This window comes from Symphodus melops (assembly GCF_947650265.1).
Source record: "Symphodus melops genome assembly, chromosome: 12".
NCBI lineage: Eukaryota > Metazoa > Chordata > Actinopteri > Labriformes > Labridae > Symphodus > Symphodus melops.
In genome coordinates this window covers 9,445,073-9,469,839 of record NC_136702.1, presented here as the reverse complement: position 1 = coordinate 9,469,839, position 24,767 = coordinate 9,445,073, and the positions used below count along the sequence as shown (strand labels likewise).

Genomic DNA, 24,767 nt, shown 5'->3' with positions numbered 1-24,767 from the left:
GCTTTCAAGTGTGACGATCCAACTTTGAATAAGAGAAAAAACATTCAGATTTGCATTGGGTTTTTGTTTTTTTTTTTCCTTCTTTTTTCTAGCATCTCTTCTTATTACATCGTTAGTTATTATTATTCATCATGACTCCTTGGTACTTTGAAAAATAGCAATTAGCATTAAGATTAGCCCCTAGCTAACATTTGCAACAACTCTGAGTAATGACGGAGAAAAGGAACAATTCTGCTGCACAGAACGCTGCATATGTTCCTGGCATTAACTGAGCAGGAACACAGTCAGTAATAGTATTGGATCCCTCACTCTGAAGACATTGTATATACCGAGCTGTCACAACATAGCACATCTCTCCTGTCCAAGAAAATAAGACTGCAGCACAGCATGTCATGATTTCAACGCTCCCAGTCGAGGACTTTTTTTTTGCCTTTATTGGTCTGAAATTGTCGCCTGGGTACAGTGCAGGCGGAATATTCAGCGATCTAGACGGGCAATCAACAAGTAAGCTCTTGAATTAGTCACTGCCTCCGTTTTGTCGTTTCACAGCTTTTACCGCTTTGTCTTGGAGTCTGACGTGAATTTCTTGGCCAACGACACCGTCTCTCCCGGACCGGTCGCCCGCTTCACGGAGCTCCCCGAGTCTCCCCTCCTCACCCTCAACATGATCACGCCCGAGAGCTGGATGGTGCAGGCTGTCCGCAGCCCCCATGATTTAGATAACATCCACCTGCAGGAGGTATCCTGCTCCTTAATCATTACAACCAGCATCCTGAGCATTATCACCTCGCCCTCTATTAATCACTCCCCCTGTTGTTGTTTTTGTTCTTTTTCGTTCCTCTGCTATTTTGTGCTTCCCTCCAGGTAAGCGGGGTTGTGACAGCGGAGTATGAGCTGGAGCACCTCTTGATGGAAGGTCACTGCTTCGACCTGTCGACCGGGCAGCCTCCCCGCGGCCTGCAGTTCACCCTGGGCATGAGTCAGGACCTTCTTATGTACGATACCATCGTCATGGCTAACCTGGTCAGCTGCTTTCCACTCTTCCTGCTCGGACTTACACACAGCATGAGCTATCTTAACCATCAACTTTCTAAATTCAGTTTAGAAGTTAAAAAAGAGTTTGGCGTCTCTTCACCAACAGGGATATTTCCAGCTGAAAGCCAATCCTGGTGCCTGGATCCTGAGGCTACGAGAAGGGAGATCGGAGGACATCTATCAGGTTCTCACGTGAGTGTTTCACCAGTGCCGCTGTTTTCATTTCTTACCCATATCAACACAGCAAAAAGAAAACCCTCTCAAGTAATGACGCTTAATTATGGGGTTTCTGCATCAAGGCTGTTTTCAGCTACCGCTCCATTTCCTACCGGTGGCTGTGGAAACCCATCGCTATGGTAACACGGAGAGCTGCTGACACTGTAGCAGCTCAAGGTTTTGATGAGTGCAGGGAGTTGTGTTCACTACAGAAGAGGTGGGGGAGGGGGGGGAGACAAGTGGGAGGAGAGGGGTGCTATTAAAGAGAAGACGGAGTGGAGGGATGATTCAGCCGGTCACCTGCCACGGCATCCACCTCAGACAGCAAAAATCTCTGCAGCGGAACGTGTTTTCATTTTGGACGGCGTAGGAGTCAAAGGCTTCATAAACGAGACAGAGTGCGTTGGCGTCGTCTAATTTCCCAGGACAAATGGAAACTGTGTGTTTGCGCTTCGGTTTGGGTGATTCATATTGAGCAAAAAAACCCCGCAGAATTTCATGCTTTTCAGCCGTTTAATTCTGCTTTTTTACTCGAATTCAAATGTGCTGTCGTGTTTTCCGTTTTTGATCCATACACAAATCAACATTTTTTTTTTTTAAAGGAACACATAGTTCATCCTGTTAGATCTATGTAAGATTGAAAAATCTCTCACTGTCAATTGGTGCAGCTGTAGAGCCGTGTACTAGTTGTCCCCACAATCACAGATATTGTCCTCTCTGGCTACAACATTTAGGACACATACAGCCCTCGGTTCTTCTGGAATCATATCAGACAACCAAGATTTATTCCCCCAATCCTCCAGGTGAAGCAAAGAGGTGATGTCATTTTTCACCTTGGCAGTGTCATTATTCTTGTGGTTAGCGGCACTCTGCTCTGGTTAGGTGGCCGATCAGAGGCTGGTGGGAGTGGTCCGCGCTCTCCGGTCCAACAGCCTGCCTTTTTCTCTGCCACTGTGCCTCGCCCTGACAGCGATGAATGAGACCAGCCAGCTCTCCTCTCCCCTCAGACCGAGGATACAGATTGATCTCTGGTGCTTTCTAACACAAGTCCTAAAGGCTGAGTTGCATCAGTGGGGGAAACACAAGCAGAATTTGAGAAGGACGGGGGGGGGGGTAGAAATTGCCCCTTCGGTCCACTAAGGAGGAGGCATTCATCATGGTGATACAGTTAGGTGTTTTTTTTTTTTTTTAGTAAGCACTAGGGTCGTAATGGCTTTCTGTGCATCTTAGCCTATTGCTCATCTGTTCCTGAAGTTTGCTCTCTGGTGCTTCACCATCCAGACCCTGCAGATCCTGCCTGCCAAAACCCATTCTTCTCTGGGCAGATCAGTCCTAAAACAATTACAGTGAAAGGCCGGTGTTACACAATCGATACTGTACAGACTTTCTCATTTGAATTTGCCAGTTTCTACAGCATGGCTGGGAAGTAGTGATGGGGGGGGGGGGGGGAATACAGGAGAGGGGATTCTTAATGATGATTGAGGGTAATGAATGTGGTCGGTGTGACCCTGGCAGCTGTCCCAGACTCCGCTTCTCCGTGAGTGGACCAGTGGTTGGTCCATTGGCTGCTGTCTCTTTCGCTCGAGGAGTCCATACTGTAGGTTTGTCTTTCACTGTCTCTGAAACATCTGACCCAATGTGAACACATTTCAGTCCCTGTCTCTCAGACAGTGGACTCAAGCACTCGATTAAAAGGAACATCAGACTCATTACGAGCTATGTAGCCTCTAAGAGCATTTTAGAAAGTAGTCTCAGCTATGTGATCAATAATGAACGTTCAGGCCTAAACGTAGCTTTTCAGTTGTGTCACATTGAATAGTCAAACAGAAGAGCTTGTTTGTGTTTGTGTTATTCTTTAGTTTCCCAGTTGAAAGCTGCCTGTCTCTTTTCTATACATCGCGTCTGCTCACACTCGTCAATCAAACACATACTGTACATGGTCGGTGACCGCTCAGAGACTCGGATGCCTCTCTGGAAGGTCTCCATGGCTGTTTTACTGACCAGGAAATATCCCCATCAGGTTCCCAATATTGAGCGATTGCTAAGATTTTCATTCAGTCTGGTTTCAGTTTGATTGAAAGATTTTTCTCTCCAAAAGCAGCTGAGCACGAACTTGTAGGATTCAAAGTTGTCTGTTAGTGCAGTTAAATATATCGTTCTGTTAACTGTTCAAACAAAACAAAGGAGAAAAAAAACTGTACCTAAAACTATCCATTGCCAGTTGACGCTCCTGTGAAGATTTTTTTTGTCTGTGTTGATTTTTCAGGGTTTTTTGTATTTTTTATCCTGGATTTCTTCTTTTTTTTCTTAAGTTGGTCTCCTCCCATTTTTTTAAATTTATTTATTTTTTATTTTATTTTATTTTTTTCAGATCATGTGGAGGCATCATTATTTATTTCAGTCTTTTTCATTTACCAGCTCAAATCTACGACACATTTTGCATTTGAGAGGTTCATCGAGCCGCCGAAAGTCAACTGTGATACATTTTACTTCCTACAAATACTTTGAACCTCCCATGAAAATGGGACTGAATCTTATTGGCCTGCTGCAAATAGTCATGGACAACAATGAGGACAAAAACTATCAGTCTCAGTTAAATGTTTTTTTTTCCTTTCTTTTTTTCTATCAGGCACGATGGAACGGATTCCCCTGCAGACGCTGGAGATGTCAAAGTGGTGCTGAACAGTTTCCAGAGTAAGATCATCAAAGTCAGAGTGAGTGTGTTTCGGAGACATTTGTGAATAACATGAGATCATCATTCAAACGTTGGACGTTTAACACAATCTCTAATGAAATCAGTTAAATAAGATTCTCGCTTGTTCTCTTCTCTCTCACTCTCTCTCTCCTCTCTCTCTCTCTCTCTCTCTCTCTCTCTCTCTCTCTCTCTCTCTCTCTCTCTCTCTCTCTCTCTCTCTCTCTCTCTCTCTCTCTCTCCATAGGTTCAGAAAAAGGCTGATAAGATCAATGAAGATCTTTTAAGTGAAAGCAGTGAAAGCAAAGGAATATGGGACTCCATAGCGAGGTGTGTAATCTAAAGTACAGCTGACATTTAGTTGATCTTCGTCCTTGTTAAATCCTTCCCCTGATTGACAGTGACGACAGTGAGCTCATTGATTGGTCAGTTGTCTAATCCTCTTCCTGTTTGTCAATTATCCACTGTGGTTTTTAGGAGATCTAATTCCTCCCCTCGATCCAGACTGCAATATTATGCTGTAAGATCTAGTCTTGCAAAAAATATGTGCTTCTGTAGGTATGTGTGTGTGTGTGTGTGTGTGTGTGTGTTCCCCCCCCCCAAACACTTCCTAACTGTGTGATCCTGTCTTCTCACTTAATGCTTGCTGTGTGAAGTGTTTGGAGCACTTTTCAGAAAAGGTAGGCAGTGTCGCTGCATCTGATTTAACACCTGCAACTTCTCCGTCACTCTCATTAGCATGCAGTGTTTATTGGTCGCTTTCAAATTTGCCTCCGTGCGCTTGATAATGACTTCATTGTAGTTCCGTACAGTATGTGCTCATACGGCTATGTTTAATAACTTACACATTATCATGTCTTTGTTTTTTTGGGGGGGCTGTTGCATTTATTCATGTGGTCTTCTTTTGAAGAACAGGGAAATTTAAATACTCAGAAGCTTAAGAACTGTCCTGTTTGTCATCAGCTATATGTTGTTTGATAGGATTGGAGGTCCTACCAAAACTGCTTCATGGAGCACAGATTCTCACCTGTTTGATGCTGCAGCAGCTAGAAAAGGGTCGAGCGGTACTAAGAAGCTTTACTCACTGCTTGCGTCCATGCAAAATGATTTACGAGAACCATGTTCTTTGGCTGCTCTGATTTCCTCGCAGAAGTTGAAGACGAGGCAGCCTCGTGTGCTTCCGTGCCTCAGTTTAGAGACTTTGTGTTTGCTCGGCAGGAGTTAGAAGCGCTTGGCTCATATAGCCTGATAAGAGCGGCGCATCAGGATTCAGTGCACACGTTGATCCCGCAGCATGGTTCGAACCAACTCCAGAAGGCCTTGAACCAAAAGTCAGCTTTGTTTGTAACTGCAACTGCAGCCGTTTGTCCAAGAAAGAGGAGAGAAGCAGACGAACAAGCTGAAACACCTCTCCTGACTTTTTAAGGTCTATGACGTCGTCCGGGTTATGTATGACCAGGGAAGTATTGTCGTCGTGAAAGCAGGGCCTGTCAGCATCAACTAGTTCATGGAGATTAATGAAGCTTCTGGAGTTACTGAGGATCAGCCTCTGCAGTGTTTCTCTGTAATCACAGTGATGGAGAAGAATGGCCCTGCTGCATCTTTGAACATCTCATTTCACTTTAAATAAAACCCCTCATATCCACGTCACGACATATCCATTACCGCTCCTTTGAGCTGTTTTCATTCTGTTTTACATCCATAACAAGTTCCATTTTCGTGGTTAAGGTTTCAAAATAAAAGAAGGGTTTAATTCATGCAGCAAGTAAAGTTCTCTCTGCTTAAGACGGTAAAACAAAATAGCAAAAAAAAATAAAAAATTGTGAAATGATGATTGAATTTCAAACGTGCGATTAAAAAATTGAATTAATTTCAGTTAACTATTTAAATTCAGCGGTTCATCTCCATTAAGAATGATAATAGTTTGACAGCTTTATTTGATTTGCGATAAACACATCACTTTATTTGTAACCACCGAATGCCGCGAGGGATTTTACATGTGCCGTATATTGATGTCACGCCTCTGAACAGTTAGTGAGGTGAATCCGTGCGTCAGCAAGCACGAGTGGTTCTAAGTGACAGAGCTGTTACAAAGCTTTTTTTTTTCTCCATGAAGCAATCGTGAATAGTTTGAGATTCTTTCTTTGTCATTGCCCTCTCTTGCTTTTTTTTTTTTTTTTTTCTTTATTCCCGGGGGGGAGGGGGGGGTTGAATAGAAGACGTTCCTCCTGTTACTCTCAGTCTGAGAAACTTTGAGGGTTTAATGTCCTTAATGCTGACTTATAAAGGCAGAAAAACAAGAGGCACCCAGGTGAAGAGAGAGCATCCCTCAGGTGTCATCCAGGCTTCAGGTGACGGACACTTTTCAGGTGGGGCTTCAGGTGAAGCCCCCTCTCCCCAGGTGAGCTTGGGCCTCGGAGAGTTTTAGAAGAAGCCTCAGGAAAGAAGCCTGTCAGAAAAAGTAAACGCCACATGGCTGAATCATTGTCATTGATAGAATCCCATCAGAATAGCTCGACACACACTTGTTGTTACAGACACAATCCAGTGTTCCATCATGATTGACCCCCCCCGTCCCTCCTGGGAGGGGCCAGGACCCCAGTTTGGGACCGAATGACCTACACTAATGCTTTACTGTACATCTACCCATGGGTGGGTCTTTAGTGGGCACACGTTGAACTCGTCTGATTGTGTTTACGTCCCCACACAGACGTAAGAGAATAAGGCTTGCCCGACGTGAGGAGTTGGAGGGGAAAAACGAAAGCAGAGTATGGTCCAGATAGAGCCATCCACTACGCAGAGGATTTATCCAGCGCTCTGTTGATCATTCCAGCGGTCCAGATTATCTCGAGCGAGTCAGCTAAACGGCCTCTCACCTGACCCTCCAAAGCTGCTTATCTGGGGAGGCCCACTGAGGTGCTGGACGCCCCTTTGTAATGTCCAGCTTAGTCATACAGTAGCATTCACTTGGTATCCCAAGACTCTCCAGATGTGTGGTGACTCCCCAGAGGCAAACTGCTCCACTAGAGAGAGAGAGAGAGAGAGAAGTGATGAGGTTTGAGGAGGAATGCCGGCTGAGAAATACAATAATAGTTTGAAGAAGGGCTGAATTTGGTGGATAAAGAAAATGCAGCATCCTGGGCCACGGAGAGTTTGTTTGGTGGATGTTGCTTGCTTGCTGCTCAGTCTCTTATTCATGTATAGTGCGTTGTAGCGGACATAGAGAGAGACACTCTGTTGTGTCTCCGAGAGGCCCTGAAGGCTGTGGTTGTGGTTGAGCGCGGGAGAGACGATCCTTCCCTCATCAGCAGCCTATTAGAAACAAGGACACACAGTCTGACCGCAGACACGTCCCCCCCCCCCCCCTCCAGCATAAGTCCTTACTTCTGTCTTGCTAAATGTGCCTCGCGTCATGAGCCATCGCTCTCCAGTAGCTGGCAGGGTTTGTTGCTGCTGATAGCTCAGATGTGTGTGGTCTGTGCCGGTATCTCACGTGATAACTCTTCATTTCACCTGAGGGAGGTGCCTCATGTGCCGTGTCACATGCTGCTGGCCAGATATACATATACATATACATATATATATATATATTATTGTTTTTTTTTTTTTTTTAATTACCCTTTGGGTTCTCTTGTCACTTTTGGATTGCTGTTGAAACTGTAACCTTGAGTTCTTCATTCAGCCATTATTTGCATAACTTTTCTAGTTCTTTATCTAAAATGGGAAACACATTTCAGTCAAAGTTGGTTCAGCAAAGCCGTCAGTGTTTGAATCCTGGTGAGAATGGTCTTAATGTGGATAATCAGAAATATCAAGCTGACCGCCGAGGCGTTTCATTCAATGAAAATGAAAGGGAAGAAAATTCGCTGCTTTACTTTTACTTTCGACTCCACATGTTTAAAATCAATGTTGGTCAAAACTAGCATGATTTTGATGATTCTCTCCGTGCTCCGTCTGCTCCTCTGTGCTCCCTCAAAAGCCACGCCCCTCACTTACATGCACAAGTGCCATTGGTCCAGAGGCGGACCTCAGCTCATGCTTTGAGCGTGGGCTCATGCATGGGTTAGAGAGCGAGCAGGGAGGCGTGATTGGTTCATCAGATTGGTACCTCGTGGCAGACATTGGCCGCGACAGATGACAGATTTTCTTCATACCTTTTTCAGAGCACGTGAGTTACTAATTTCTGTCAGGACCTAAAGAACATTTCAACCAAAAATGTAAAAAGTATATCTGGAGAAAATGACCGACCCTGCCTTTAAATGGACAAAATCAATCTCCTGATCAGCTACTCAAGACTCCACACACACATCCACAAAGAGTCATAAGAAATGATTGTTACCGTACCCTCAAACAATTAACCATAATGTTTGTTTAACTTCCTCCATGGTCGCTACCCGGGTGGCACTTTTAAATCTCAACGATGCGTCTCTCTTATTTAATCAACATTTTATGGACTCTCTCGACTTACCAGTGTGTGCTAAAATAAAGATCTGCTTCAATATTGCAGCCGCACCGTTCTCGCAAAGTGATTCTTTCAGATCTCTAGAGTTCACATCAAACCAGCTCAGAGCTCTGCCATTTCCAGTTTTTATTTTTTTTATTTCAAAAGACAGTTTGCGTGGGTTTGTTTGAAACGTTTTGACTCTTTCCCGTTGTTCTACAAAAATCCTCCTGGTTTTATCCTGTAGACTGTTAACATGCGGCAACAAAAAACAAGACAGACTAGATAGATAGATAGATAGATAGATAGATAGATAGATAGATAGATAGATAGATAGATAGATAGATAGATACTTTATTGATCCCGAGGGAAATTCAAGACTTAGACTCACGCGTGGTCGTGTCATTTACAGCATCACGGGTGGAAGCTCCAAGAGAAACGATGGGGAGAAGAAGAAAGACGACGTTCTCAACATCTTCTCCGTGGCCTCGGGCCATCTGTACGAGCGCTTTCTGAGGTGGGTCACTTTGAAGTTCACCAGCCCACCTCTTCACGTGGCATTTCTTTCAGCCCCCCCCCCCCCCCCCCCCCGATCCTCAAACTACTCCCTTTACACTTTGTGTCTCCGTCAGAATAATGATGCTGTCCGTCCTCCGGCACACCGAGACGCCTGTAAAGTTCTGGTTCCTCAAGAATTACCTCTCCCCGTCCTTCAAGGTAACCCCCCCCCCATCACTCCTCATGACAGCTTTATAACATCTTTGTTTTTCGACTTGTTCAATAACTTGATCCCAGCTCTTCTAAAGTTTTATTTATTCCAGAGGAAAGAGAGGATATTTGCGTTTTTCCTCTCCTTCATTTTTTTAAAGTCTACTTGAAAAATAGCCGACTGGAGCGTGGAGGTTTATTTATTTAGTATGTCAAGCTGTCTAGCACGTTATATAATACCACTTTCCCTTTAGTCGTACAGTTATCCTAATTCATCTCGATTTCACAATGACTCGTCCCTCAGGATCAATAAAATGTCTATCTGCCCTGCTCAAAATGTTCAAATTCTGTATCCACTGATTGGTATTGTGTATTGTAAACGGGATTCAGCACCTATCTGAAATGTGTATTAATCTGCTGGTGTGTGTGTGTGTGTGTGTGTGTGTTCAGGAGACCATCTCTCACATGGCGGAGAGGTACGGCTTTCAGTACGAGTTGGTTCAGTACAAGTGGCCCCGCTGGCTCCACCAGCAGACTGAGAAGCAGCGCATTATCTGGGGATACAAGATCCTCTTCCTGGACGTTCTGTTCCCTTTGGCTGTGGACAAGATCATCTTTGTCGACGCCGACCAGGTGACGATCGAATCGAACCGAGAGCTTCTGCGGAAGTGCGTAGCTGTTAGTGAGAGGGCTGTGTGTGTCTGTGGAGGGGAGAGGCTGTTATGGAAAGTGAATCGGTATTAGCTGAACTCATTCATACACAGTCACATGGTGTTGGCGAAGCAGCAGGAGCAACTCCGGGGTTAAGTGTCTTGCCCATGGACACCGTCGGACATGTGGCTGCGGGTGCTCACAAATGTTCTTCTTCACAGATCGTCCGGGCTGATCTGAAGGAGTTGAGGGATTTAGACCTGCAGGGGGCTCCTTATGGCTACACGCCGTTTTGTGATAGCCGCAGGGAGATGGAAGGCTATCGCTTCTGGAAATCTGGCTACTGGGCCTCACATCTGGGACAGAGGAAATACCACATCAGGTTTGCTCCTTTGCTGAAAACTGCATTGAATGCTTTAAACCATCCCTGATAGATTACATCATAGAGAGGCAGCGGAATAAATCCAAGAAATCAAGACTGTTACCATCCACCGGGCGCAGGTTTGATTCCCCAACATGGCAGCTTGGTGACACTCTCCCCCCCCTTGCTCTCTCTCCCCACATTTCCTGTCTCTCGTCAGCTGTCCTGTCTGATAAAGGTAAAGACAAGCCCCCCTCTCCTCCTCCCAACAAACGAACAAAAAATACCTACCAGCATATTCTGCGACATGAAAATCCATCTTTCTCCTCATTGTGGCTTAGATTCAATGACTCATCGTGAGGAATTATTCATTATCCTGCAAGAGTGTTTCATTTTTGGAATTTGGGAAGAACTAAAAATAACAGTAGAAGCGGAACTGTATTTTTGGTTTTTGTGTTTTTAGAGACTTGAAATGCCGGGATTTGTTTAGTTCCTCCATCTTTTTTGATCTTAAAAAATGTCAGGAGTCAGACAGAGTTATACTTTTGAGTGGTTGTAAAATCTCACATTAATCAGGCAGTAGGAATTTAGTGACGTGCCAGATGTTCAGCTCTCTGAAGAGCGGGTCATATTTAATTTGTCAGCAAAATCAAATCAAACGGCATGAAAATCTGCCGTGTCGTTTCGGGCTATTTTGAACCAGAAAGGAAAAGAAATGTAAAAAATAAAGTAGCCTCACTACCCAAACATGTCATGTTCATCCAGTTTCCATGGTGACCATACCCCACCAATTATAATAAAACTCGCTGTGGATACATTTCTTACATGAAGCACTAGATTTGAAATAAAAAAAGTTTGTCTCTGTGCCAGGCCTCTGACACCGAGGTCCCCTCTCTGTCAGTGTCAGGGATAATCGGCCGGCCGGTGGCTGAATAGCGCTGGCAGAAACTTTAACCACTTTACTTCTGGATGATAAGGACGGGGAAAAGAAAAGAACAAACTCTGAAACCACAGTGAATTGAATGGATGCCAGTGTGCTGCATAGCTGTGGCAGGACGAAGGCAGTGAGGGCGAGTGACCCTCATCAGGGAGTCCAGATAAACATTAAGTGGTGAATATCCTCTGGCAGAGCTAAATCTAATAAGTGAAACTCCAAAGTCTACAGTGCTTTGTGAAGTAATATGGCACGTTAGCTTCAATTATCCAAACGGACCTGGGGTGTGATTATCTTTATTGTGTCGTTATTTTAGTTATATGAGGTTGTTCCTATGGGCTCTCCAGGAAGGGTTTACTCACGCCTGCTTTCTCTTCAGCGCACTCTACGTCGTAGACTTGAAGAAGTTTCGGAAGATTGCAGCCGGGGACCGATTAAGGGGCCAGTACCAAGCCCTGAGTCAAGACCCCAACAGTCTGTCCAACCTGGACCAGGTGGGACACTTTTTTTTAAAGAGTTTGTTCTTCAAGTTCCATCGAACATGATGTGCTTCATTTTCAAATAAATGAATGTGTGTTTTTTTTGTTTGTTTTTTTAATCTTCTAGGACCTTCCGAACAATATGATCCACCAGGTGGCCATCAAGTCCCTCCCCCAGGAGTGGCTTTGGTGCGAGACATGGTGTGATGACACCTCTAAAGTCACAGCTAAGACGATAGACCTTGTAAGTTCCGGAGTAATAAAAAAACAAAACAAAACAAAAAATCTGACTGCAGGATGCTGGTCAGGACTGTGAGGAAAAGATATCTAGCATAGTGGGAATTGCAAAATATTGAATCATCAGTTATTCCTGTCAGTAAGTCCCCTCAGTCTTTTCTACAATCCTCCTTTTTCTCGTGTAGAAGACACAGATAATTACAACATGGTTTTTTTTAGTGGGCTGTAGCTGCTGCAGCACAAAAAAAGCAGAATATTCCTGGACCTTAATGTCTGTGAGTTACTTGGCATTTAGGAGACAACTGAGGAGCTATGGTGTAGTCTCCTAAACTAATTTCATGAATTACTGGCGGGGCTCCAGCAGACTGGAATAGGAAGCGTTGTCTCATTGCGGTTTAGGACACCCACTTGGTAATTCAGATACAAGACGCAGGCTAATGTCCTTTTAACAGAATTGGAAATCAAATTAGGTTGAAATGGCTGCCACAGACAGTGCTGGGAACGGCATTAAGACTTGTTGGGAGAAAGTGGCGCTGGTGGCGTGACTGATGTGTTTTGTTCTGCTTCCTTTTTCTGCCGCAGTGCAATAACCCAAAGACCAAGGAGCCCAAGCTAACAGCTGCAGCCAGGATTGTGCCCGAATGGGTCGAATATGACAATGAGATAAAACAGCTGCTGAGACAGGAGCAGGAGCAGGAAGACGCAGAAAGGCAGCAACACACTCTCTCCCCTTCACAAATCCAAAAAGGTGCGTATGCTCTTTGTCTTAAGAAAAAGCGTTCCACCTCCATTTTTCATTCTCCTCCTGTATGATCAACTTTTTTGACCGCCGGGCTCATTTTCTCTCGTTGTCTTTTTTTCTTTTTCTTTCCAACTGCCCCCTCCTAGACAACCAGCGAGATGAACTTTAACGTCTGCCAGCACCCGCTGAACAGACACGAGGCAGCTCCTTCTGCATGCAGGCCACCTGCGAAGCTTGAAGACAAGACAATTCCATCTAAACATAGCCGCACAGTGTTGTTGTTGTCGAGCATCTCCCCAGCCACAGACGGACGAGATATTTTCAGAGATGCCATATCTGCTTCTGCAGTCGATACGTCTCACAAATTAACACGGGATCTAAGCGTCACCTGCCAACTGTGAACTGGCTTTCTGCACCACAGTCTGCTCGTGGTTACACAGAGAATGAAGCAAACACAGAAAGAGTCAAAGAGTAGAGTCAGAGCGGTTTGTTAGGTGTGTGTTTGGGGAGAAGTAGCTGCCATATTTTGCACTGATAATGTCTGCAAAGAATCAATTAGAGAAGGCACATCTCTAAGAGTCCAATCTCACATTGTGATTTATTTTTTTTAAGTGTAAAATAGTTCAGAAGCAAGTTATTTTTGGTACTTTAAATTTGATACGTCTGACATGAAGACTTAGACTATGCAACAAAAAGAAAACCCAAACCAAAGTTATAGCTGACTTTAAAATACTCAAATGTTTTAAATGTTCAGGCTGGTTGTGAAGTTGTCACATCATTTGCAGTTTTTCATCTACAGGGAGGCCGTCTCTCTTTCGGAAGAGAAGGGTGTTTTGTTTGTTTGTTTATTCATTTTCCATCAACAATGTCTCAGCTCTATCGGGTTCTAATATTCCGACTGAAACTTCATATGAACATACCTTTTTAGCAGCAGGGACAAATACATCTTAATTCTTCTCTATCTGCTGCACCAAAACGCACAACATGGTGTTTTTTTTTTCTGTTTTTTTATTGGATTCATATTTTAACTCACTACACCATCAGATAGGAGTCTGATTTATTTGTAATGTACTGCATATGAAATGGAGATTGTGTAGTGGTAAAGCCCTTTAGTGACCTAAAGCATATCGACAGCTCCATTTCTTATCTCTCTGCTTTTTATTCAGGACAAGGGAGCTGTAGAAAAGTAGTATTTCCTATCCTTCCTTTTTTTTTCCTCCATAGGGTTTGTTTGAAATCTTGCATGCTTTCCCCGTTCATGAGTCCAATGACACAATACATCACGCATGCTGAGGGTCCCGTCATCAAAAAAAAAACCTCAATATATCCAGCCTGCTTCCACAAACCAATCACTTCCCTAGTGCTCCTTTAAACAAGACTGTCCTTGGAATAAGATTTAGAAAATGTAATCAAGTAATTTAGTGTTTGATAATCCTGCCCCAAAGCTGCAATCTAAAAGTACCTTAGCTTGGATAACTCACTTAGCATGCTTACCATTTCTTCTTTATAGTTGGCATTTTAGAATATTTCAAGCTCTTGTTAGGACTTTGTTTATGAAACAGACTGAAATGAATATTGATACCTCTTTATGGATTACAAAAGCAAACCTGACCATCAGATCGATATTTGATCATTTCATTCAGAAGGTTTGACACCTGCTGGGTCGGTGTCGAGTCACAGCATGCAGCAGACATGGGCTTTCTTTTAGTTGTACATTTTCCACTTCAAAGATTCACTTGTTTAGAAACAACACTTGCGCATGGACTTATTCAGCAAAGCTTTAAAAGATACCAAGTGGCCAACAGGGGGAGCAGCGTCACGTCAACACTGCTGCTTCAGTAGGACTCGCTCTGATTGGACGTGTAGCTGTTGCTCTTTCGTACAAGTACTTTAGTAGTAAAGTCTGGATGAAGGCATCGCGTGCAGAAGTATTAATAAACGAGACTGATTTCTGACAAAACTGATAATCCAGGTAGTTTTAGTTTGAAAGCTAATGTGTTTTTTTAAAGCACTAATTTGAGTGATAAATCCGTCTCTTTTTACAACAATTCTCCCGGATGAAAAGGATTAAGTGAACTGGTTGTCCGTCCCATTAGCATACAAAGGTCATAGTTTAAGGGTCAAACATTTGATTAGAATTATGACTCCATGTTTACATTACTTGTGCACATTTAGCCGCCATGATAAATTTCTTTTTTTTTTTTTTTCCCCCAACATTTCAGTTTGATATCAGACCAGTGTTTTTGTCTCAGGAATAAGATGGTCGATGCTGCTTAACCAAAGCCAACTGAACATTTCTTTTGTCTTAAAAAGTCAACAAACTATAATGGGAGGAGATCTGTTCTCAGATCACCTGTCGTTCACTGTGATGTGTCAAATACACATTTATATTACTGTCTGGTAGACAAATAAATCTTTGCTATTAAACCACCTTTACAGAAGCTGTTTTTAAAGTCTGTCGTCTCATGGTGAGTTTAGGAATGAAGGGAATAACTCCTTGAAGTCTACTCTGTATATTTGAAACAAATGAAATGTAGCGGTTAAAAAAAGAATCATTACTGAAATCCTTTTACAGACTCATCCACGCAGCAGTACTCCTGCTCCTCACTTTAATTCATGTACATAAATACATCTTTATTTACAGCTCAGAAAAACTCCGATCATATAAAAATAGTACTGTACCTATGTACAAATGGATGTGAGGTGTAAGCGTACGGAAAAAGGAAAAGATGGATCGCTTACACTCGACAGATAAAAGCTGCTTCACACACTGCAGAGAATTGTTAGCATAGCAACAGATCTTCCACAAACGGAATTCAAAGTTGTATAATTTAACAACAAAAGGATTCATTTTGAATTAAGGTCACTGAATTAAAGTCACAGTTTGTGAGAGAATCATTGGTATGCGCTGACATCGTTTGAACCAATGATCTCTTTATTAGGGAGGAAAATACTTAAAAGTCCAGCTTTGAGGGATCCTCAGTTGAAATTAAATTTAAAGTTGAAGGGTCCGGAGCCGAACGGGTTGAATCCCTGGAAGCCTTGATGGAAGTGCTGGTGATGATGGCGTCCCTGTTGGGTCTCTGGATCCATGGGGTCCTCCCCGTGATCAAACTTAGTTCTCATCTCTAAAATAGAAGAAAGGTGATGTCAGAACAGAACATTTCAACGTATTACTCTACATGTATATCCACAGCTTACGGGAAAAAAAAGATCATCACAACCAGCACAGAATCAATCCATGTCTTTGTTAATGCCACTAAAGACGAGCTGTAACTTCTCCAACACAAAAAAGCTGAGCCTCCTTTGTATTGAAAGTTGCCAGTTGACGTGGTTCAGGCGTCTGATTCAAAAACGTGAAGGTTTTCTTGGTACGCCCAACTGGGAGGAGACCTTGAGGTAGACCCAGAGAACTATGAGGATTATATTTGCCATCTGGCCTGAGAACATCTCAGAATCCCCTCGGAGGAGTTGAAGAAGAAAAAGAAAAAAATTTTTTGAGGGGAAGAACCTGCTGCTACTACGACCTGACCCCGATAAGCATGGAACAAAAAAAATGGATAAACTGAGGAATAAGGCGGAAAAAAAAAAAAAAGATTATTGAAAGAACCGATACATAAGCCTTCTATGTTATGTTCACAGGGACTGCAGATGTAAATTAGATTACAATACAACAGCATGTATGCTAAATACTGCGCAGGGTCCTTGTGAAATAAGCCCATTAAAAAGCGATACCAGTTGGATTTGTCACATCTTATGTTGAGATGTGACACTGGCCCTGTAAGGACTGGTGTTAGGATAGTAATACTCCTCACCGGGGTCAGTGAGGACTTCTTTGGCCTGAGCGATGTCGATGAACTTCTTCTCCGCCTTCTTCTTTTCCTCGGGATCCTGGAAGTTATCGGGATGCCACTGCTGCGCTAGTTTTCTGTAGGCTTTAATGATCTCCTTTTTCTGGGCAGTTCTACGACAACAGAGAGAATGACAGCAAATTCATTTGAAGATGAACGCAGCCTCCCTTTCTGAATCTGAACCTAATAAGACCAAGTGTCTATATAACTACAGGCTCTGATGTTAATCAATATGACTTCTTCCAATTCAAGTGTCTTCTAAAGTAACTCGATTCTTCTCGAGTTCAGAAAAGAAAAAAAAAACAGAGCCCACCTCTTCACTCCGAGGATCTTGTAATAATCCCTCTTCAGAGACTGTTTGAGAAGTCGCTGAGCTCTCTCCAGGCCTTCTTTTACCTGACGGTCGTTCTCGCTGTGTTTCCCCGCAGTCTCGTAGTCCTTAATAGCTGGAAAAGAAGAAGAAGAAAAAAAAAAGCAGGATAGAATCAGTATTGCTTCTCCGTCTGCTGCAGCTAATGGAAAGTGAAGTACAGTGCTTCAACAAAGTCCTTCAGTGGAAATAACTGGCTTCAAGGTCTTGTTGTCCATCGTGTGTTATCGTTTCTGAGCCTTCGTTAAGATACTCAACCAAACACAATGTAGAAGTTCACTTTAATTGTATCGTACTACATCAGCAGCATTTATTCCCTCGATGTAATGAATGTGAAATCGACGTCTTAGGCTGGTTTGGCACTTGTCTATAAATGTTTGAATTCTCCAATGAGTGACCAGACGGACATCCTCATTCGTTTGTGGCCAATCGATGTTATTGAATTTACGAATGTACGCACCAAAACTCAAATTCTCGGACAACCTCGTCTTTTACTAAATGTAGAACCCTTCGTCATGAATAAAAGCACAGCCCCATCACATCCTGTAGCAGAGGCCTCCAGGTCGGTCGGGAGTGTACGTGTGAGTGCTTTCAAGCTTGTTTACCCTCTGAAGGTGCACAGGGGGAGATTTGAACACCCATGGGTGGTTCTGACAATTTAACAGTTCACATGTGGTCTGACCTTCCCTCGCGCTTGATGCGTTTATGCCTTGTTCTAACATGAGCCCGGCTTCAGGATGCCTGACCTGCCTTGCCGGGACGAGAGGGGGATCATTGTTGCTCTAATTGGACCTTTTTTTGTTGTTTCTCTGTCTGAACAAAAAAAAAAAAAAACGTAATAAGTAATGGAAACATTATGGCAAAATTGAAGCCATTTTTCAGAGGCTACGTATTCAAAATAAAAACTCATCTGGCACTCCCATCCCTCTTCATAATTGTTCTTAAAGCTGCAGTGTTGTTTAAGTGTGTTCATTACTCCTCGAAGCTTTCAACTGACACATTACACATCAGTGTCACACTGCCCTTTAGTAAAGCAGCAAGTGTTAACTTGTGAGGATTTACGTCTCATTATTTATCTCAAAAAAATACCTCTTTTATCCTTTTTGATTAGATTTTAAGGACCTCTACAGACAAGCTGGTTTTATTCTGCTGTTAGTTTTCTCCTCGTCTGTGTCACTTTGCTGTAGCAGGGTCAGCAGTGCTTCCATGTTGAGGGCACGGTCTTTGTGAAAATCCCACAAGCTTCACTGTCTTCCCTACTTTTTGGATCGTCACGATGTGAAGTATATTAAAAAAGGGAAATTAGGAAAAGCTAAACAATTACTTTTTAGAGGAATTGTCAAGTTTCTAAGCTGTTTTACCAAAATGAAAATGTCTCAAGTCTTTATTTTACACTCTCAGTGACCATCTCACTCTCCGTACTTCTTCCCATCATGTTATCAATGCAGTGTTTCCCACACGTAGACGATACCGCCGAAGAACATCTCCGACATGTTTTTATTTCATTTTTTTATTCAAATTTCTGCGTGTGCGAGATGAACTCCTGTGAATGACTTTTGTTGAGGTGTCTTTTGTGTTTGTGTGTGGAGAAATTAAGCCGATAAAATTGTTTTTTTGCAAAAACAAAAATCCATTTAAAAAAGGAAAACACATTTAATATGAATACAAACCTAACATTAAAACATACCCCAAAGTTAAGAGTAAGAAAAAACCATCTCTCTTACAACTCTTTGTGTACTTGACGTTTCAGGGGATTATAAATGTGACTTCATCTTTCAGATTATATTCCAGTACTTTAATCTAATTATCTTGGAATTTAAGAGTTTGAGTTGGTTGTGTACTGTAGAAACCAGTGTCTGGTGGTGAAGAGTGTTTACAGTGAATTTCAAACCTAATTGACATGTAAACATTGTGTGTGGCAGAGGTGCTGACTAAAGATATCCGTCGGTTGATTGAAGGGTGACAGCAGAACATCGGGTGCCCGGTGAATTGGTTGCTGGAACATGGACCCATTCCTGGGGATTTCACCATCTGCCATCTCTGAACTTCCTGAGATTTGACAACGGATAGGGTAGACCATTGTTTCAGCCTAATCCCCCCCCCCCACGGCCGGCAAAGGCTTTATGGCGCTGGTTAGCTCTACGCGTGTGTGTATGTGCGTTTGATTTGGCACTGCCGCCGAAGAATCGCTTTAGGCTTGATGAAAAACAGGGAAAAAAAAAAAAAAAAAAGTCTCTGTAATATCAGCCAGAAACACAGAACAGCTCTACATCTGGCACTTTGTTCTTCCACACTGCTCCGCACCACGTTTTAAATGGACCTGCTCTGACAAATCCCATTTTCTATTTCAGGCTTTAGACACAGCAGTCACAAAAACTAGTCAAACTAGATTAGATATGGAAGCCTTTGCTAAATGTATCAATGTTCAGTCTTTTTTTGTGGGTATTCAAAGTCTGAATAGATTTAGTGACGCGAGGTCAATGTGATTGGCTGTGAGTGTCCCCACTCACTGCCTGCTGCCTGACAGCAACAATAACACTTTTTTCAGTTGACGACAAATTCCTTCAATTAAAAAGAAAGACGATGAGAGGCGTCCATGATGCGACACGGAAACTTTAAATGACTTCACGTGTTTGTAGTGTCACAAGGTCCCCCTCGTATCTGAATCCTGCTATAACAATAACATCTTGTACCTCTCCAGTGCAGCCTTTAGTCTGAAGATAAAGACGTTAGCTCAGCTGGGGGGGTCAAGTTTGTTGTGCTGAAATTAATTTTGTTCCACTTGATTAGCCTCTATGCGCACGGCCTGAGAAGAAGAAACACCCTTCTCTAACCAATGTTTTGAAAGATTAAAGCAATTTAGAAGAACAATACTTTTTAACTTTTTTTTGTATTTTTTTTTCATGAGGTGATTAAATCAAAGTAGACTTCAATGGCCTTTAAGTGTCATCCTGTTTCAGAGCATGTGAAGAAAAGCAGACACCGGATCCAGTTAAAGAATCAAAAAGCACTTTAACCAGCTTCAGCTCGGTCTGACTGGCTCACCTTCCTCATACTGCTCCTCCTGTAGGTAGGCCTCGGCTCTGTCCTTCAGCACGCTGACGTTCTCAGGGTCCGACTCGAGGACTTCGCTGCACACGGAGATGGCTCTGCTCGCCTGCTGGCTCTGATCAGCAAAACACAGAAAAACATTCGGGTTGGGGTTTGTTTTTTTTCCTTCTACTTCTGAATGAACTCAAAAAAGGACGAGTTCAAATCATTTAACACCGCAGCGGCACGTCTCACCTGCGTCAGGGCGTGGCAGATGCGCTGCTTGGCGAGGAGAGAGAAATGCTGCACGTTGGGCTCAGTTTTCATCACTGCTTCGTATTTACTCACTGCGTCTTCGTACCTAAAAAGGAACAGAAAGTCAAAACGCCGACACTATCGATGAAACTGAAAGCAACATAGATGCACAGTGCACCCACAGACGTCTATCCACACCGTTTGGTTTTTTTTTTATTCTTCTTTGTTTCGTCCTGTGAACGTGACATCTTAGTGTGGCTAACATGATGTGACACCCATTCACAGAAAGATTGGGATTTGCATGCCTGTTTGCAGGAGATGCCTGGGCGCTTCAGGGTAAGGAAGCAGTCGTATTACAGCTGATGCAATCACCGGGATTCAGAGGGAATATTGTTTGATATTTGCAGGGCTATACAGTGAACACACACACACACACACACACACCTCTGTTCTTGGATGAGCTCCTCCGCAGACTGGATCTGTTTGTTGAGCTTCTTGACCTGCTTGTAATGACTGTAACACTGCTTGTGGTCGGGGTCGAGCTTCAGACATTCACGCACCTCGCTGCAGATCAAAAGACAGAGAGGGGGAGGGATGGGGGGGATGAAGGAACAGGAAGCGCTACGACGGGGTGCTGTTTTCTCTTCATACTGACACAGGCCTTACTTGAGGGACATCTCATGGTCACCAAGTTTGTAGTAGATGGTGCTGAGTTTGTAGAAAGCCTGGGTATTGTCACTCTTCAACTTGGATGTCGCTTTCAGGTCACTGACGGCCTTCCCCATCTCTCCCAATTCGATAAAGCACTCGGCTCGCATCTCCCGAGAGGCCACGTCCCAAACACAAGTCTGTAACGGTTGGATAACAAGTCTTACAAAGCTGCAGCTACCACTCAAATGACATGCTGCACACCCTGGTGACATGAGCGATTGCAGGCAAATGAGGCACGAGGTATCTGACCTCGATGATAGCGTCGAGTTGAGCGGCAGCGGTCACGTAATCGTGGCTGTCGAAGCTGCTGCGCGCGTGAGCCACAAGTCGCTGGATTTCGTCGGACTTCGTCAGCTGACTCTGGGCTTCCTTCTCCTCTTTGTCGCTGGGGTTGCTCTTCAGCTGGAACATTGGAAGAGAAGGCGTTACGTACTTAAAGTCATGATTTAAGAAGCCCAGTTAGGGGGGGGAAAAAAAAGGAAATAAGGAGTGTAGTATGGTCGTGTGCTTAAAGCTTATTGGATTCATTTCAATCTGAATTCCTACTTTACTGAAGAGGTTCTTCTGGTAATTTTGCCTCTTGAAAGCATTGCCTATCACAACGGCGGCAGTACTTACCATTCCCTAAACCCATTACATTTTAATCACGGCCATCACAGAGGTCATCATATTCACATGAGCATTCTCATCGAACTCCACATCCATTACAAACAGATTTGGGTACCCTCTAAGTGTTTCCTGGGAGCTCAGCGTAATGCATTAAATGTGATGCATGATGCTGGGCCAACACTGAGGACTGCTGAAGCAGCAGGACAGAATGCACCACTGGCCGGATCCCTTGACATTACACCAGCAAAGAGTTGCCTTTGGAAGAAAAAAAAAAAAAAAAAAAAACCCTTCCCTGATGCTCACTGGACTCTGCTTGAAATGTGGTTCACTGAATCCCTAAAGAACACTGTCAAAAAATGAATTTCTAACTTGTCTTTCATTTAAAAACATACCAAAAAAAAAACTGTTGAGAAGCCTGCAGCACTTTTTTAGCATTACACATTGGCCTCATTGTGTGTTGCATTCCAGCCTGACGAACACAAATACAGGATAAATGCTGAGGCTCCCAACAATAAAGCTCATCAGAAGTTCATATATGTTTTACATGCGAGTTAATAAAAAAAGAGTTTAGTGCAGAGGCAAGGAGATAAAAAAAAAATCCCACTAGGCTGCAGGCCTGCTTTAAGCCCTCTGCACAATGTGCCACTCTGACATTATCTCCAGATGGAAGAACTTTGTTTCTCCTGACATGACTAACACACCTGAGGATACTGCAACCGTCTGTAGAAAAAAAAAAAAGAAATAAAGCTAAATGTTTTCTTGGAGGAGTTTATTTTTGAAGTTATTTTTTTGGGCATTTATAGCCTTTATTGTGGAGGGGACAGTGGATAGAGCTGAAAGGGAGGGAGAGAGAGAGAGTGGGGAGAAACGTCACGGGCCGGGACTGCAGCCTCGGTGCATGGGGACGCCCGCAGTGCCACCGGCGCCCCCAGCAAGTTCTAATTTTGATCAGTACAAGAGCCTAAAATGTAAAAAAAAAAAAAATCCACTGCTCCTTTTATAACTCTAAGATAAAATGAACGAGTCAAATGTTCCAAACAAGCATGCTGATAAAAGTGAAACACTTCACTTTAATTTCACGAGTAGGCTATGGATCTACACTGACACCTGCTGGTGAACTCCTGCTTATCTGAATGTTTTTTGTTTTTTTTTCTTTCAGCACTGCTGCTCTAGAGTTAAAATCAGGGGATTAATGTACTCACCACTTTCTTGAAGTCACTCTCTGCTTCATCGAGCCTGCCCTGCTTCAGAAGGAGATTTCCTCTTTGCAGTCTCGCCTGTTAAAAGAGGCAGAGAGGACTTTTTTTGTTTTTTTGTTGGCAGATATAGACTAATGAACACAGCTGACACAAGATAAGTGATTCCCGGGAGCTGCGTAGAGTTGATCAAATGTATAAAACTTACACAATCAGTCAACACAACATTTAGCAGCTTCTTTCCGTGAGTTGTATTCTGTCATACTGATGCTGTAAGTCTGCAGAGTGACGTAAAAGTTGATCCAACTGAGACAAAATAAATGGCTGCGGACTATTATAAATGCAATACTCACAGATGTGAAATCTGGTTTGAGTTCAATGACTTTGCTCAAATCTGGCAGTGCAGACTTTGACTTCCCCATCGCCAGAAACACAGTAGCTCTCCTGTAGTAGGCCATGTAGTTCTTTGGATCTCCGTCTAAATGATGAAGAGCAAGGGTTTAAAAAAAAAATTCAAAAAAAAAGTGCACATTTGACAACAAAGAAGAAAAAGACAATCCTTCTCATATAATGTGCATGTTACTTTGTCCACTCACCCACAGCAGCATGGAAGTGAGAGAGGGCGTCTGCAAGTTGACCAGCAGCGAGCAGTTTTTTCCCCATCTCCATATGATTGTCCACACTGCCATCCCGGCCACATTTCCCTCCTGAAAACAATCACACAGCTGAATGTCCAACAAACAAACTGAGCATGTCTGAGCATCTGTCACATTGTTCACATGATGGACTGACAGACAGCAAACAACAGCATGGAGGTTAAATCAGTGTCAGTAACTCAACGAGTGTTTTATCACATTTATTCAACACAATAATAGTTGTAAACTAACTTTAATAGTCAGCTTATGAACAGTGTGCTTTAGTGTAATTGCTTAAGCTTGCTAGCTTCACGTTAACCTGCAGTTATCGATTTGCTAGCTCATGTTACTGTATCTTTGACATTAGTGACACACAGCTTTACTACTGTGTACAAGCAGGCAGTCTGAACCACTGTCAAAGGTGTAGATGGTAATTAAACATCTGTCACAAGACTCCTCAGTGGTCAAAGCAAATAAGTCAGTTTGCTTACCTTCAAATCTCATGTCAATCAAAACCAGAACATATGGGACGTAAGTCAATATTTTGTGAGCCACGTGGTCCAAAGACACCATGATTGGAGTTGCATCAGACAGTGTCTTCTTCGTGAAGTCACAATTAAACGTCAACCTAAATGTTGATTCCCTCTACTCTTTCTTGTGATTCTCTCAAACGTCCCATGTGTTGACCGGAGTCAGCACAGTTACACCGGAGCACTGAGCTTAGCCGACCCGGTCGTGGGTGGCTCTAATTGGCTGGTTTGTCTGAAACGCCCCGCCCACATCTACTGGTTCAACAGAGAGGAGCCACGGCAGCATAAACGGGCGACTGTGTGTGTTTTGTGCGTGTGCGCGTGCGCGTGCGTGTTTTTTTTTTTAACCATTTAACTCAAGTTCTACTTACTTTACTTTGTGTTATGCTTTTTTTTGTTACTGTTGTGTTCGCTTTATTTCTTTATTCACTAAACTAGAGAATTGTTTTTATTGACCCCTGGGATTCTTGTAGACAATCACCACATGGTAGTATAATAATAATTTTAATAATTTTATTTATAGAGCGCTTTTAGACAAAGTGCTTTACACAGCTTAAAAGCTCAACACACAGACATAACACATCATTAAAAACATCAGGCATAAACAGCAGTGAAAAGGTGGGTCTTCAACTTTGCTTTGAACACATCAATGGAACAAGAAAGTCTGATGTCCGCAGGGAGGCTGTTCCAGAGAGTGGGAGCGCGGAATGAAAAGGACCGCTCACCAATAGTCTTTTTGCGAACCTTAGGGACAGCTAAGAGGCCAGTCCCCTGTGAGCGAAGTGACCGAGCAGGCACATACAAATCTAAGAGACCAGTCAGGTATGCTGGTGCAGAGCCATTTACAATTTTAAAAGTCAGCAGTAACACTTTAAAATCCGCTCTGGCATGAACAGGCAACCAGTGGAGAGAGGAGAGCACCGGAGTTATGTGCTCATACCTGTTGGATCCAGTAAGAAGGCGTGCTGCAGCGTTCTGCACCATCTGCAGACCTCGCAGACTCTTCTTGGGCAGACCCGACAGAAGAACATTACAGTAATCCAACCGTGATGACACAAATGCATGGATAAGAGTCTCAGCATCA

General features: G+C 43.2%; 2 protein-coding genes and 1 long non-coding RNA gene across 5 annotated transcripts in view; 2 read left to right on the top strand and 1 right to left on the bottom strand.

Annotated features, from left to right (window-relative positions):
* uggt2 (UDP-glucose glycoprotein glucosyltransferase 2) overlaps window positions 1–14,923 on the top strand; it is a 35,286-nt gene extending 20,363 nt beyond the window's left edge. For all 3 annotated transcript variants that reach the window (XM_079358441.1, XM_079358442.1, XM_079358443.1), the window contains exons 28-40: window positions 550–739; window positions 865–1,023; window positions 1,142–1,227; window positions 3,881–3,965; window positions 4,191–4,273; window positions 8,797–8,901; window positions 9,017–9,101; window positions 9,543–9,725; window positions 9,965–10,125; window positions 11,418–11,532; window positions 11,645–11,761; window positions 12,337–12,502; window positions 12,643–14,923. In XM_079358441.1, the coding sequence (XP_079214567.1) occupies window positions 550–739; window positions 865–1,023; window positions 1,142–1,227; window positions 3,881–3,965; window positions 4,191–4,273; window positions 8,797–8,901; window positions 9,017–9,101; window positions 9,543–9,725; window positions 9,965–10,125; window positions 11,418–11,532; window positions 11,645–11,761; window positions 12,337–12,502; window positions 12,643–12,665 (1,558 nt within the window). In that variant the 3' untranslated portion in view covers window positions 12,666–14,923. The remainder of the gene's footprint in view (window positions 1–549; window positions 740–864; window positions 1,024–1,141; window positions 1,228–3,880; window positions 3,966–4,190; window positions 4,274–8,796; window positions 8,902–9,016; window positions 9,102–9,542; window positions 9,726–9,964; window positions 10,126–11,417; window positions 11,533–11,644; window positions 11,762–12,336; window positions 12,503–12,642) is intronic.
* LOC306833291 lies at window positions 6,519–8,062 on the top strand. The gene is made up of 3 exons (XR_013780336.1): window positions 6,519–6,641; window positions 6,711–7,352; window positions 7,976–8,062. It is a non-coding gene; the product is annotated as an uncharacterized lncRNA (long non-coding RNA).
* Window positions 14,924–15,091: 168 nt separating the features above from the next.
* Window positions 15,092–23,960, bottom strand: dnajc3a (DnaJ (Hsp40) homolog, subfamily C, member 3a). Its single transcript, XM_079358444.1, has 12 exons — window positions 23,645–23,960; window positions 23,115–23,225; window positions 22,872–22,996; window positions 22,525–22,599; window positions 20,963–21,115; window positions 20,669–20,850; window positions 20,447–20,566; window positions 20,003–20,108; window positions 19,763–19,883; window positions 16,661–16,793; window positions 16,312–16,460; window positions 15,092–15,624 (listed from the first exon to the last, which is right to left on the bottom strand). The coding sequence occupies exons 1-12, from the start codon at window positions 23,724–23,726 to the stop codon at window positions 15,476–15,478; spliced, it is 1,506 nt and encodes a 501-aa protein (XP_079214570.1). The 5' UTR covers window positions 23,727–23,960; the 3' UTR covers window positions 15,092–15,475.
* Window positions 23,961–24,767: the final 807 nt, after the last annotated feature.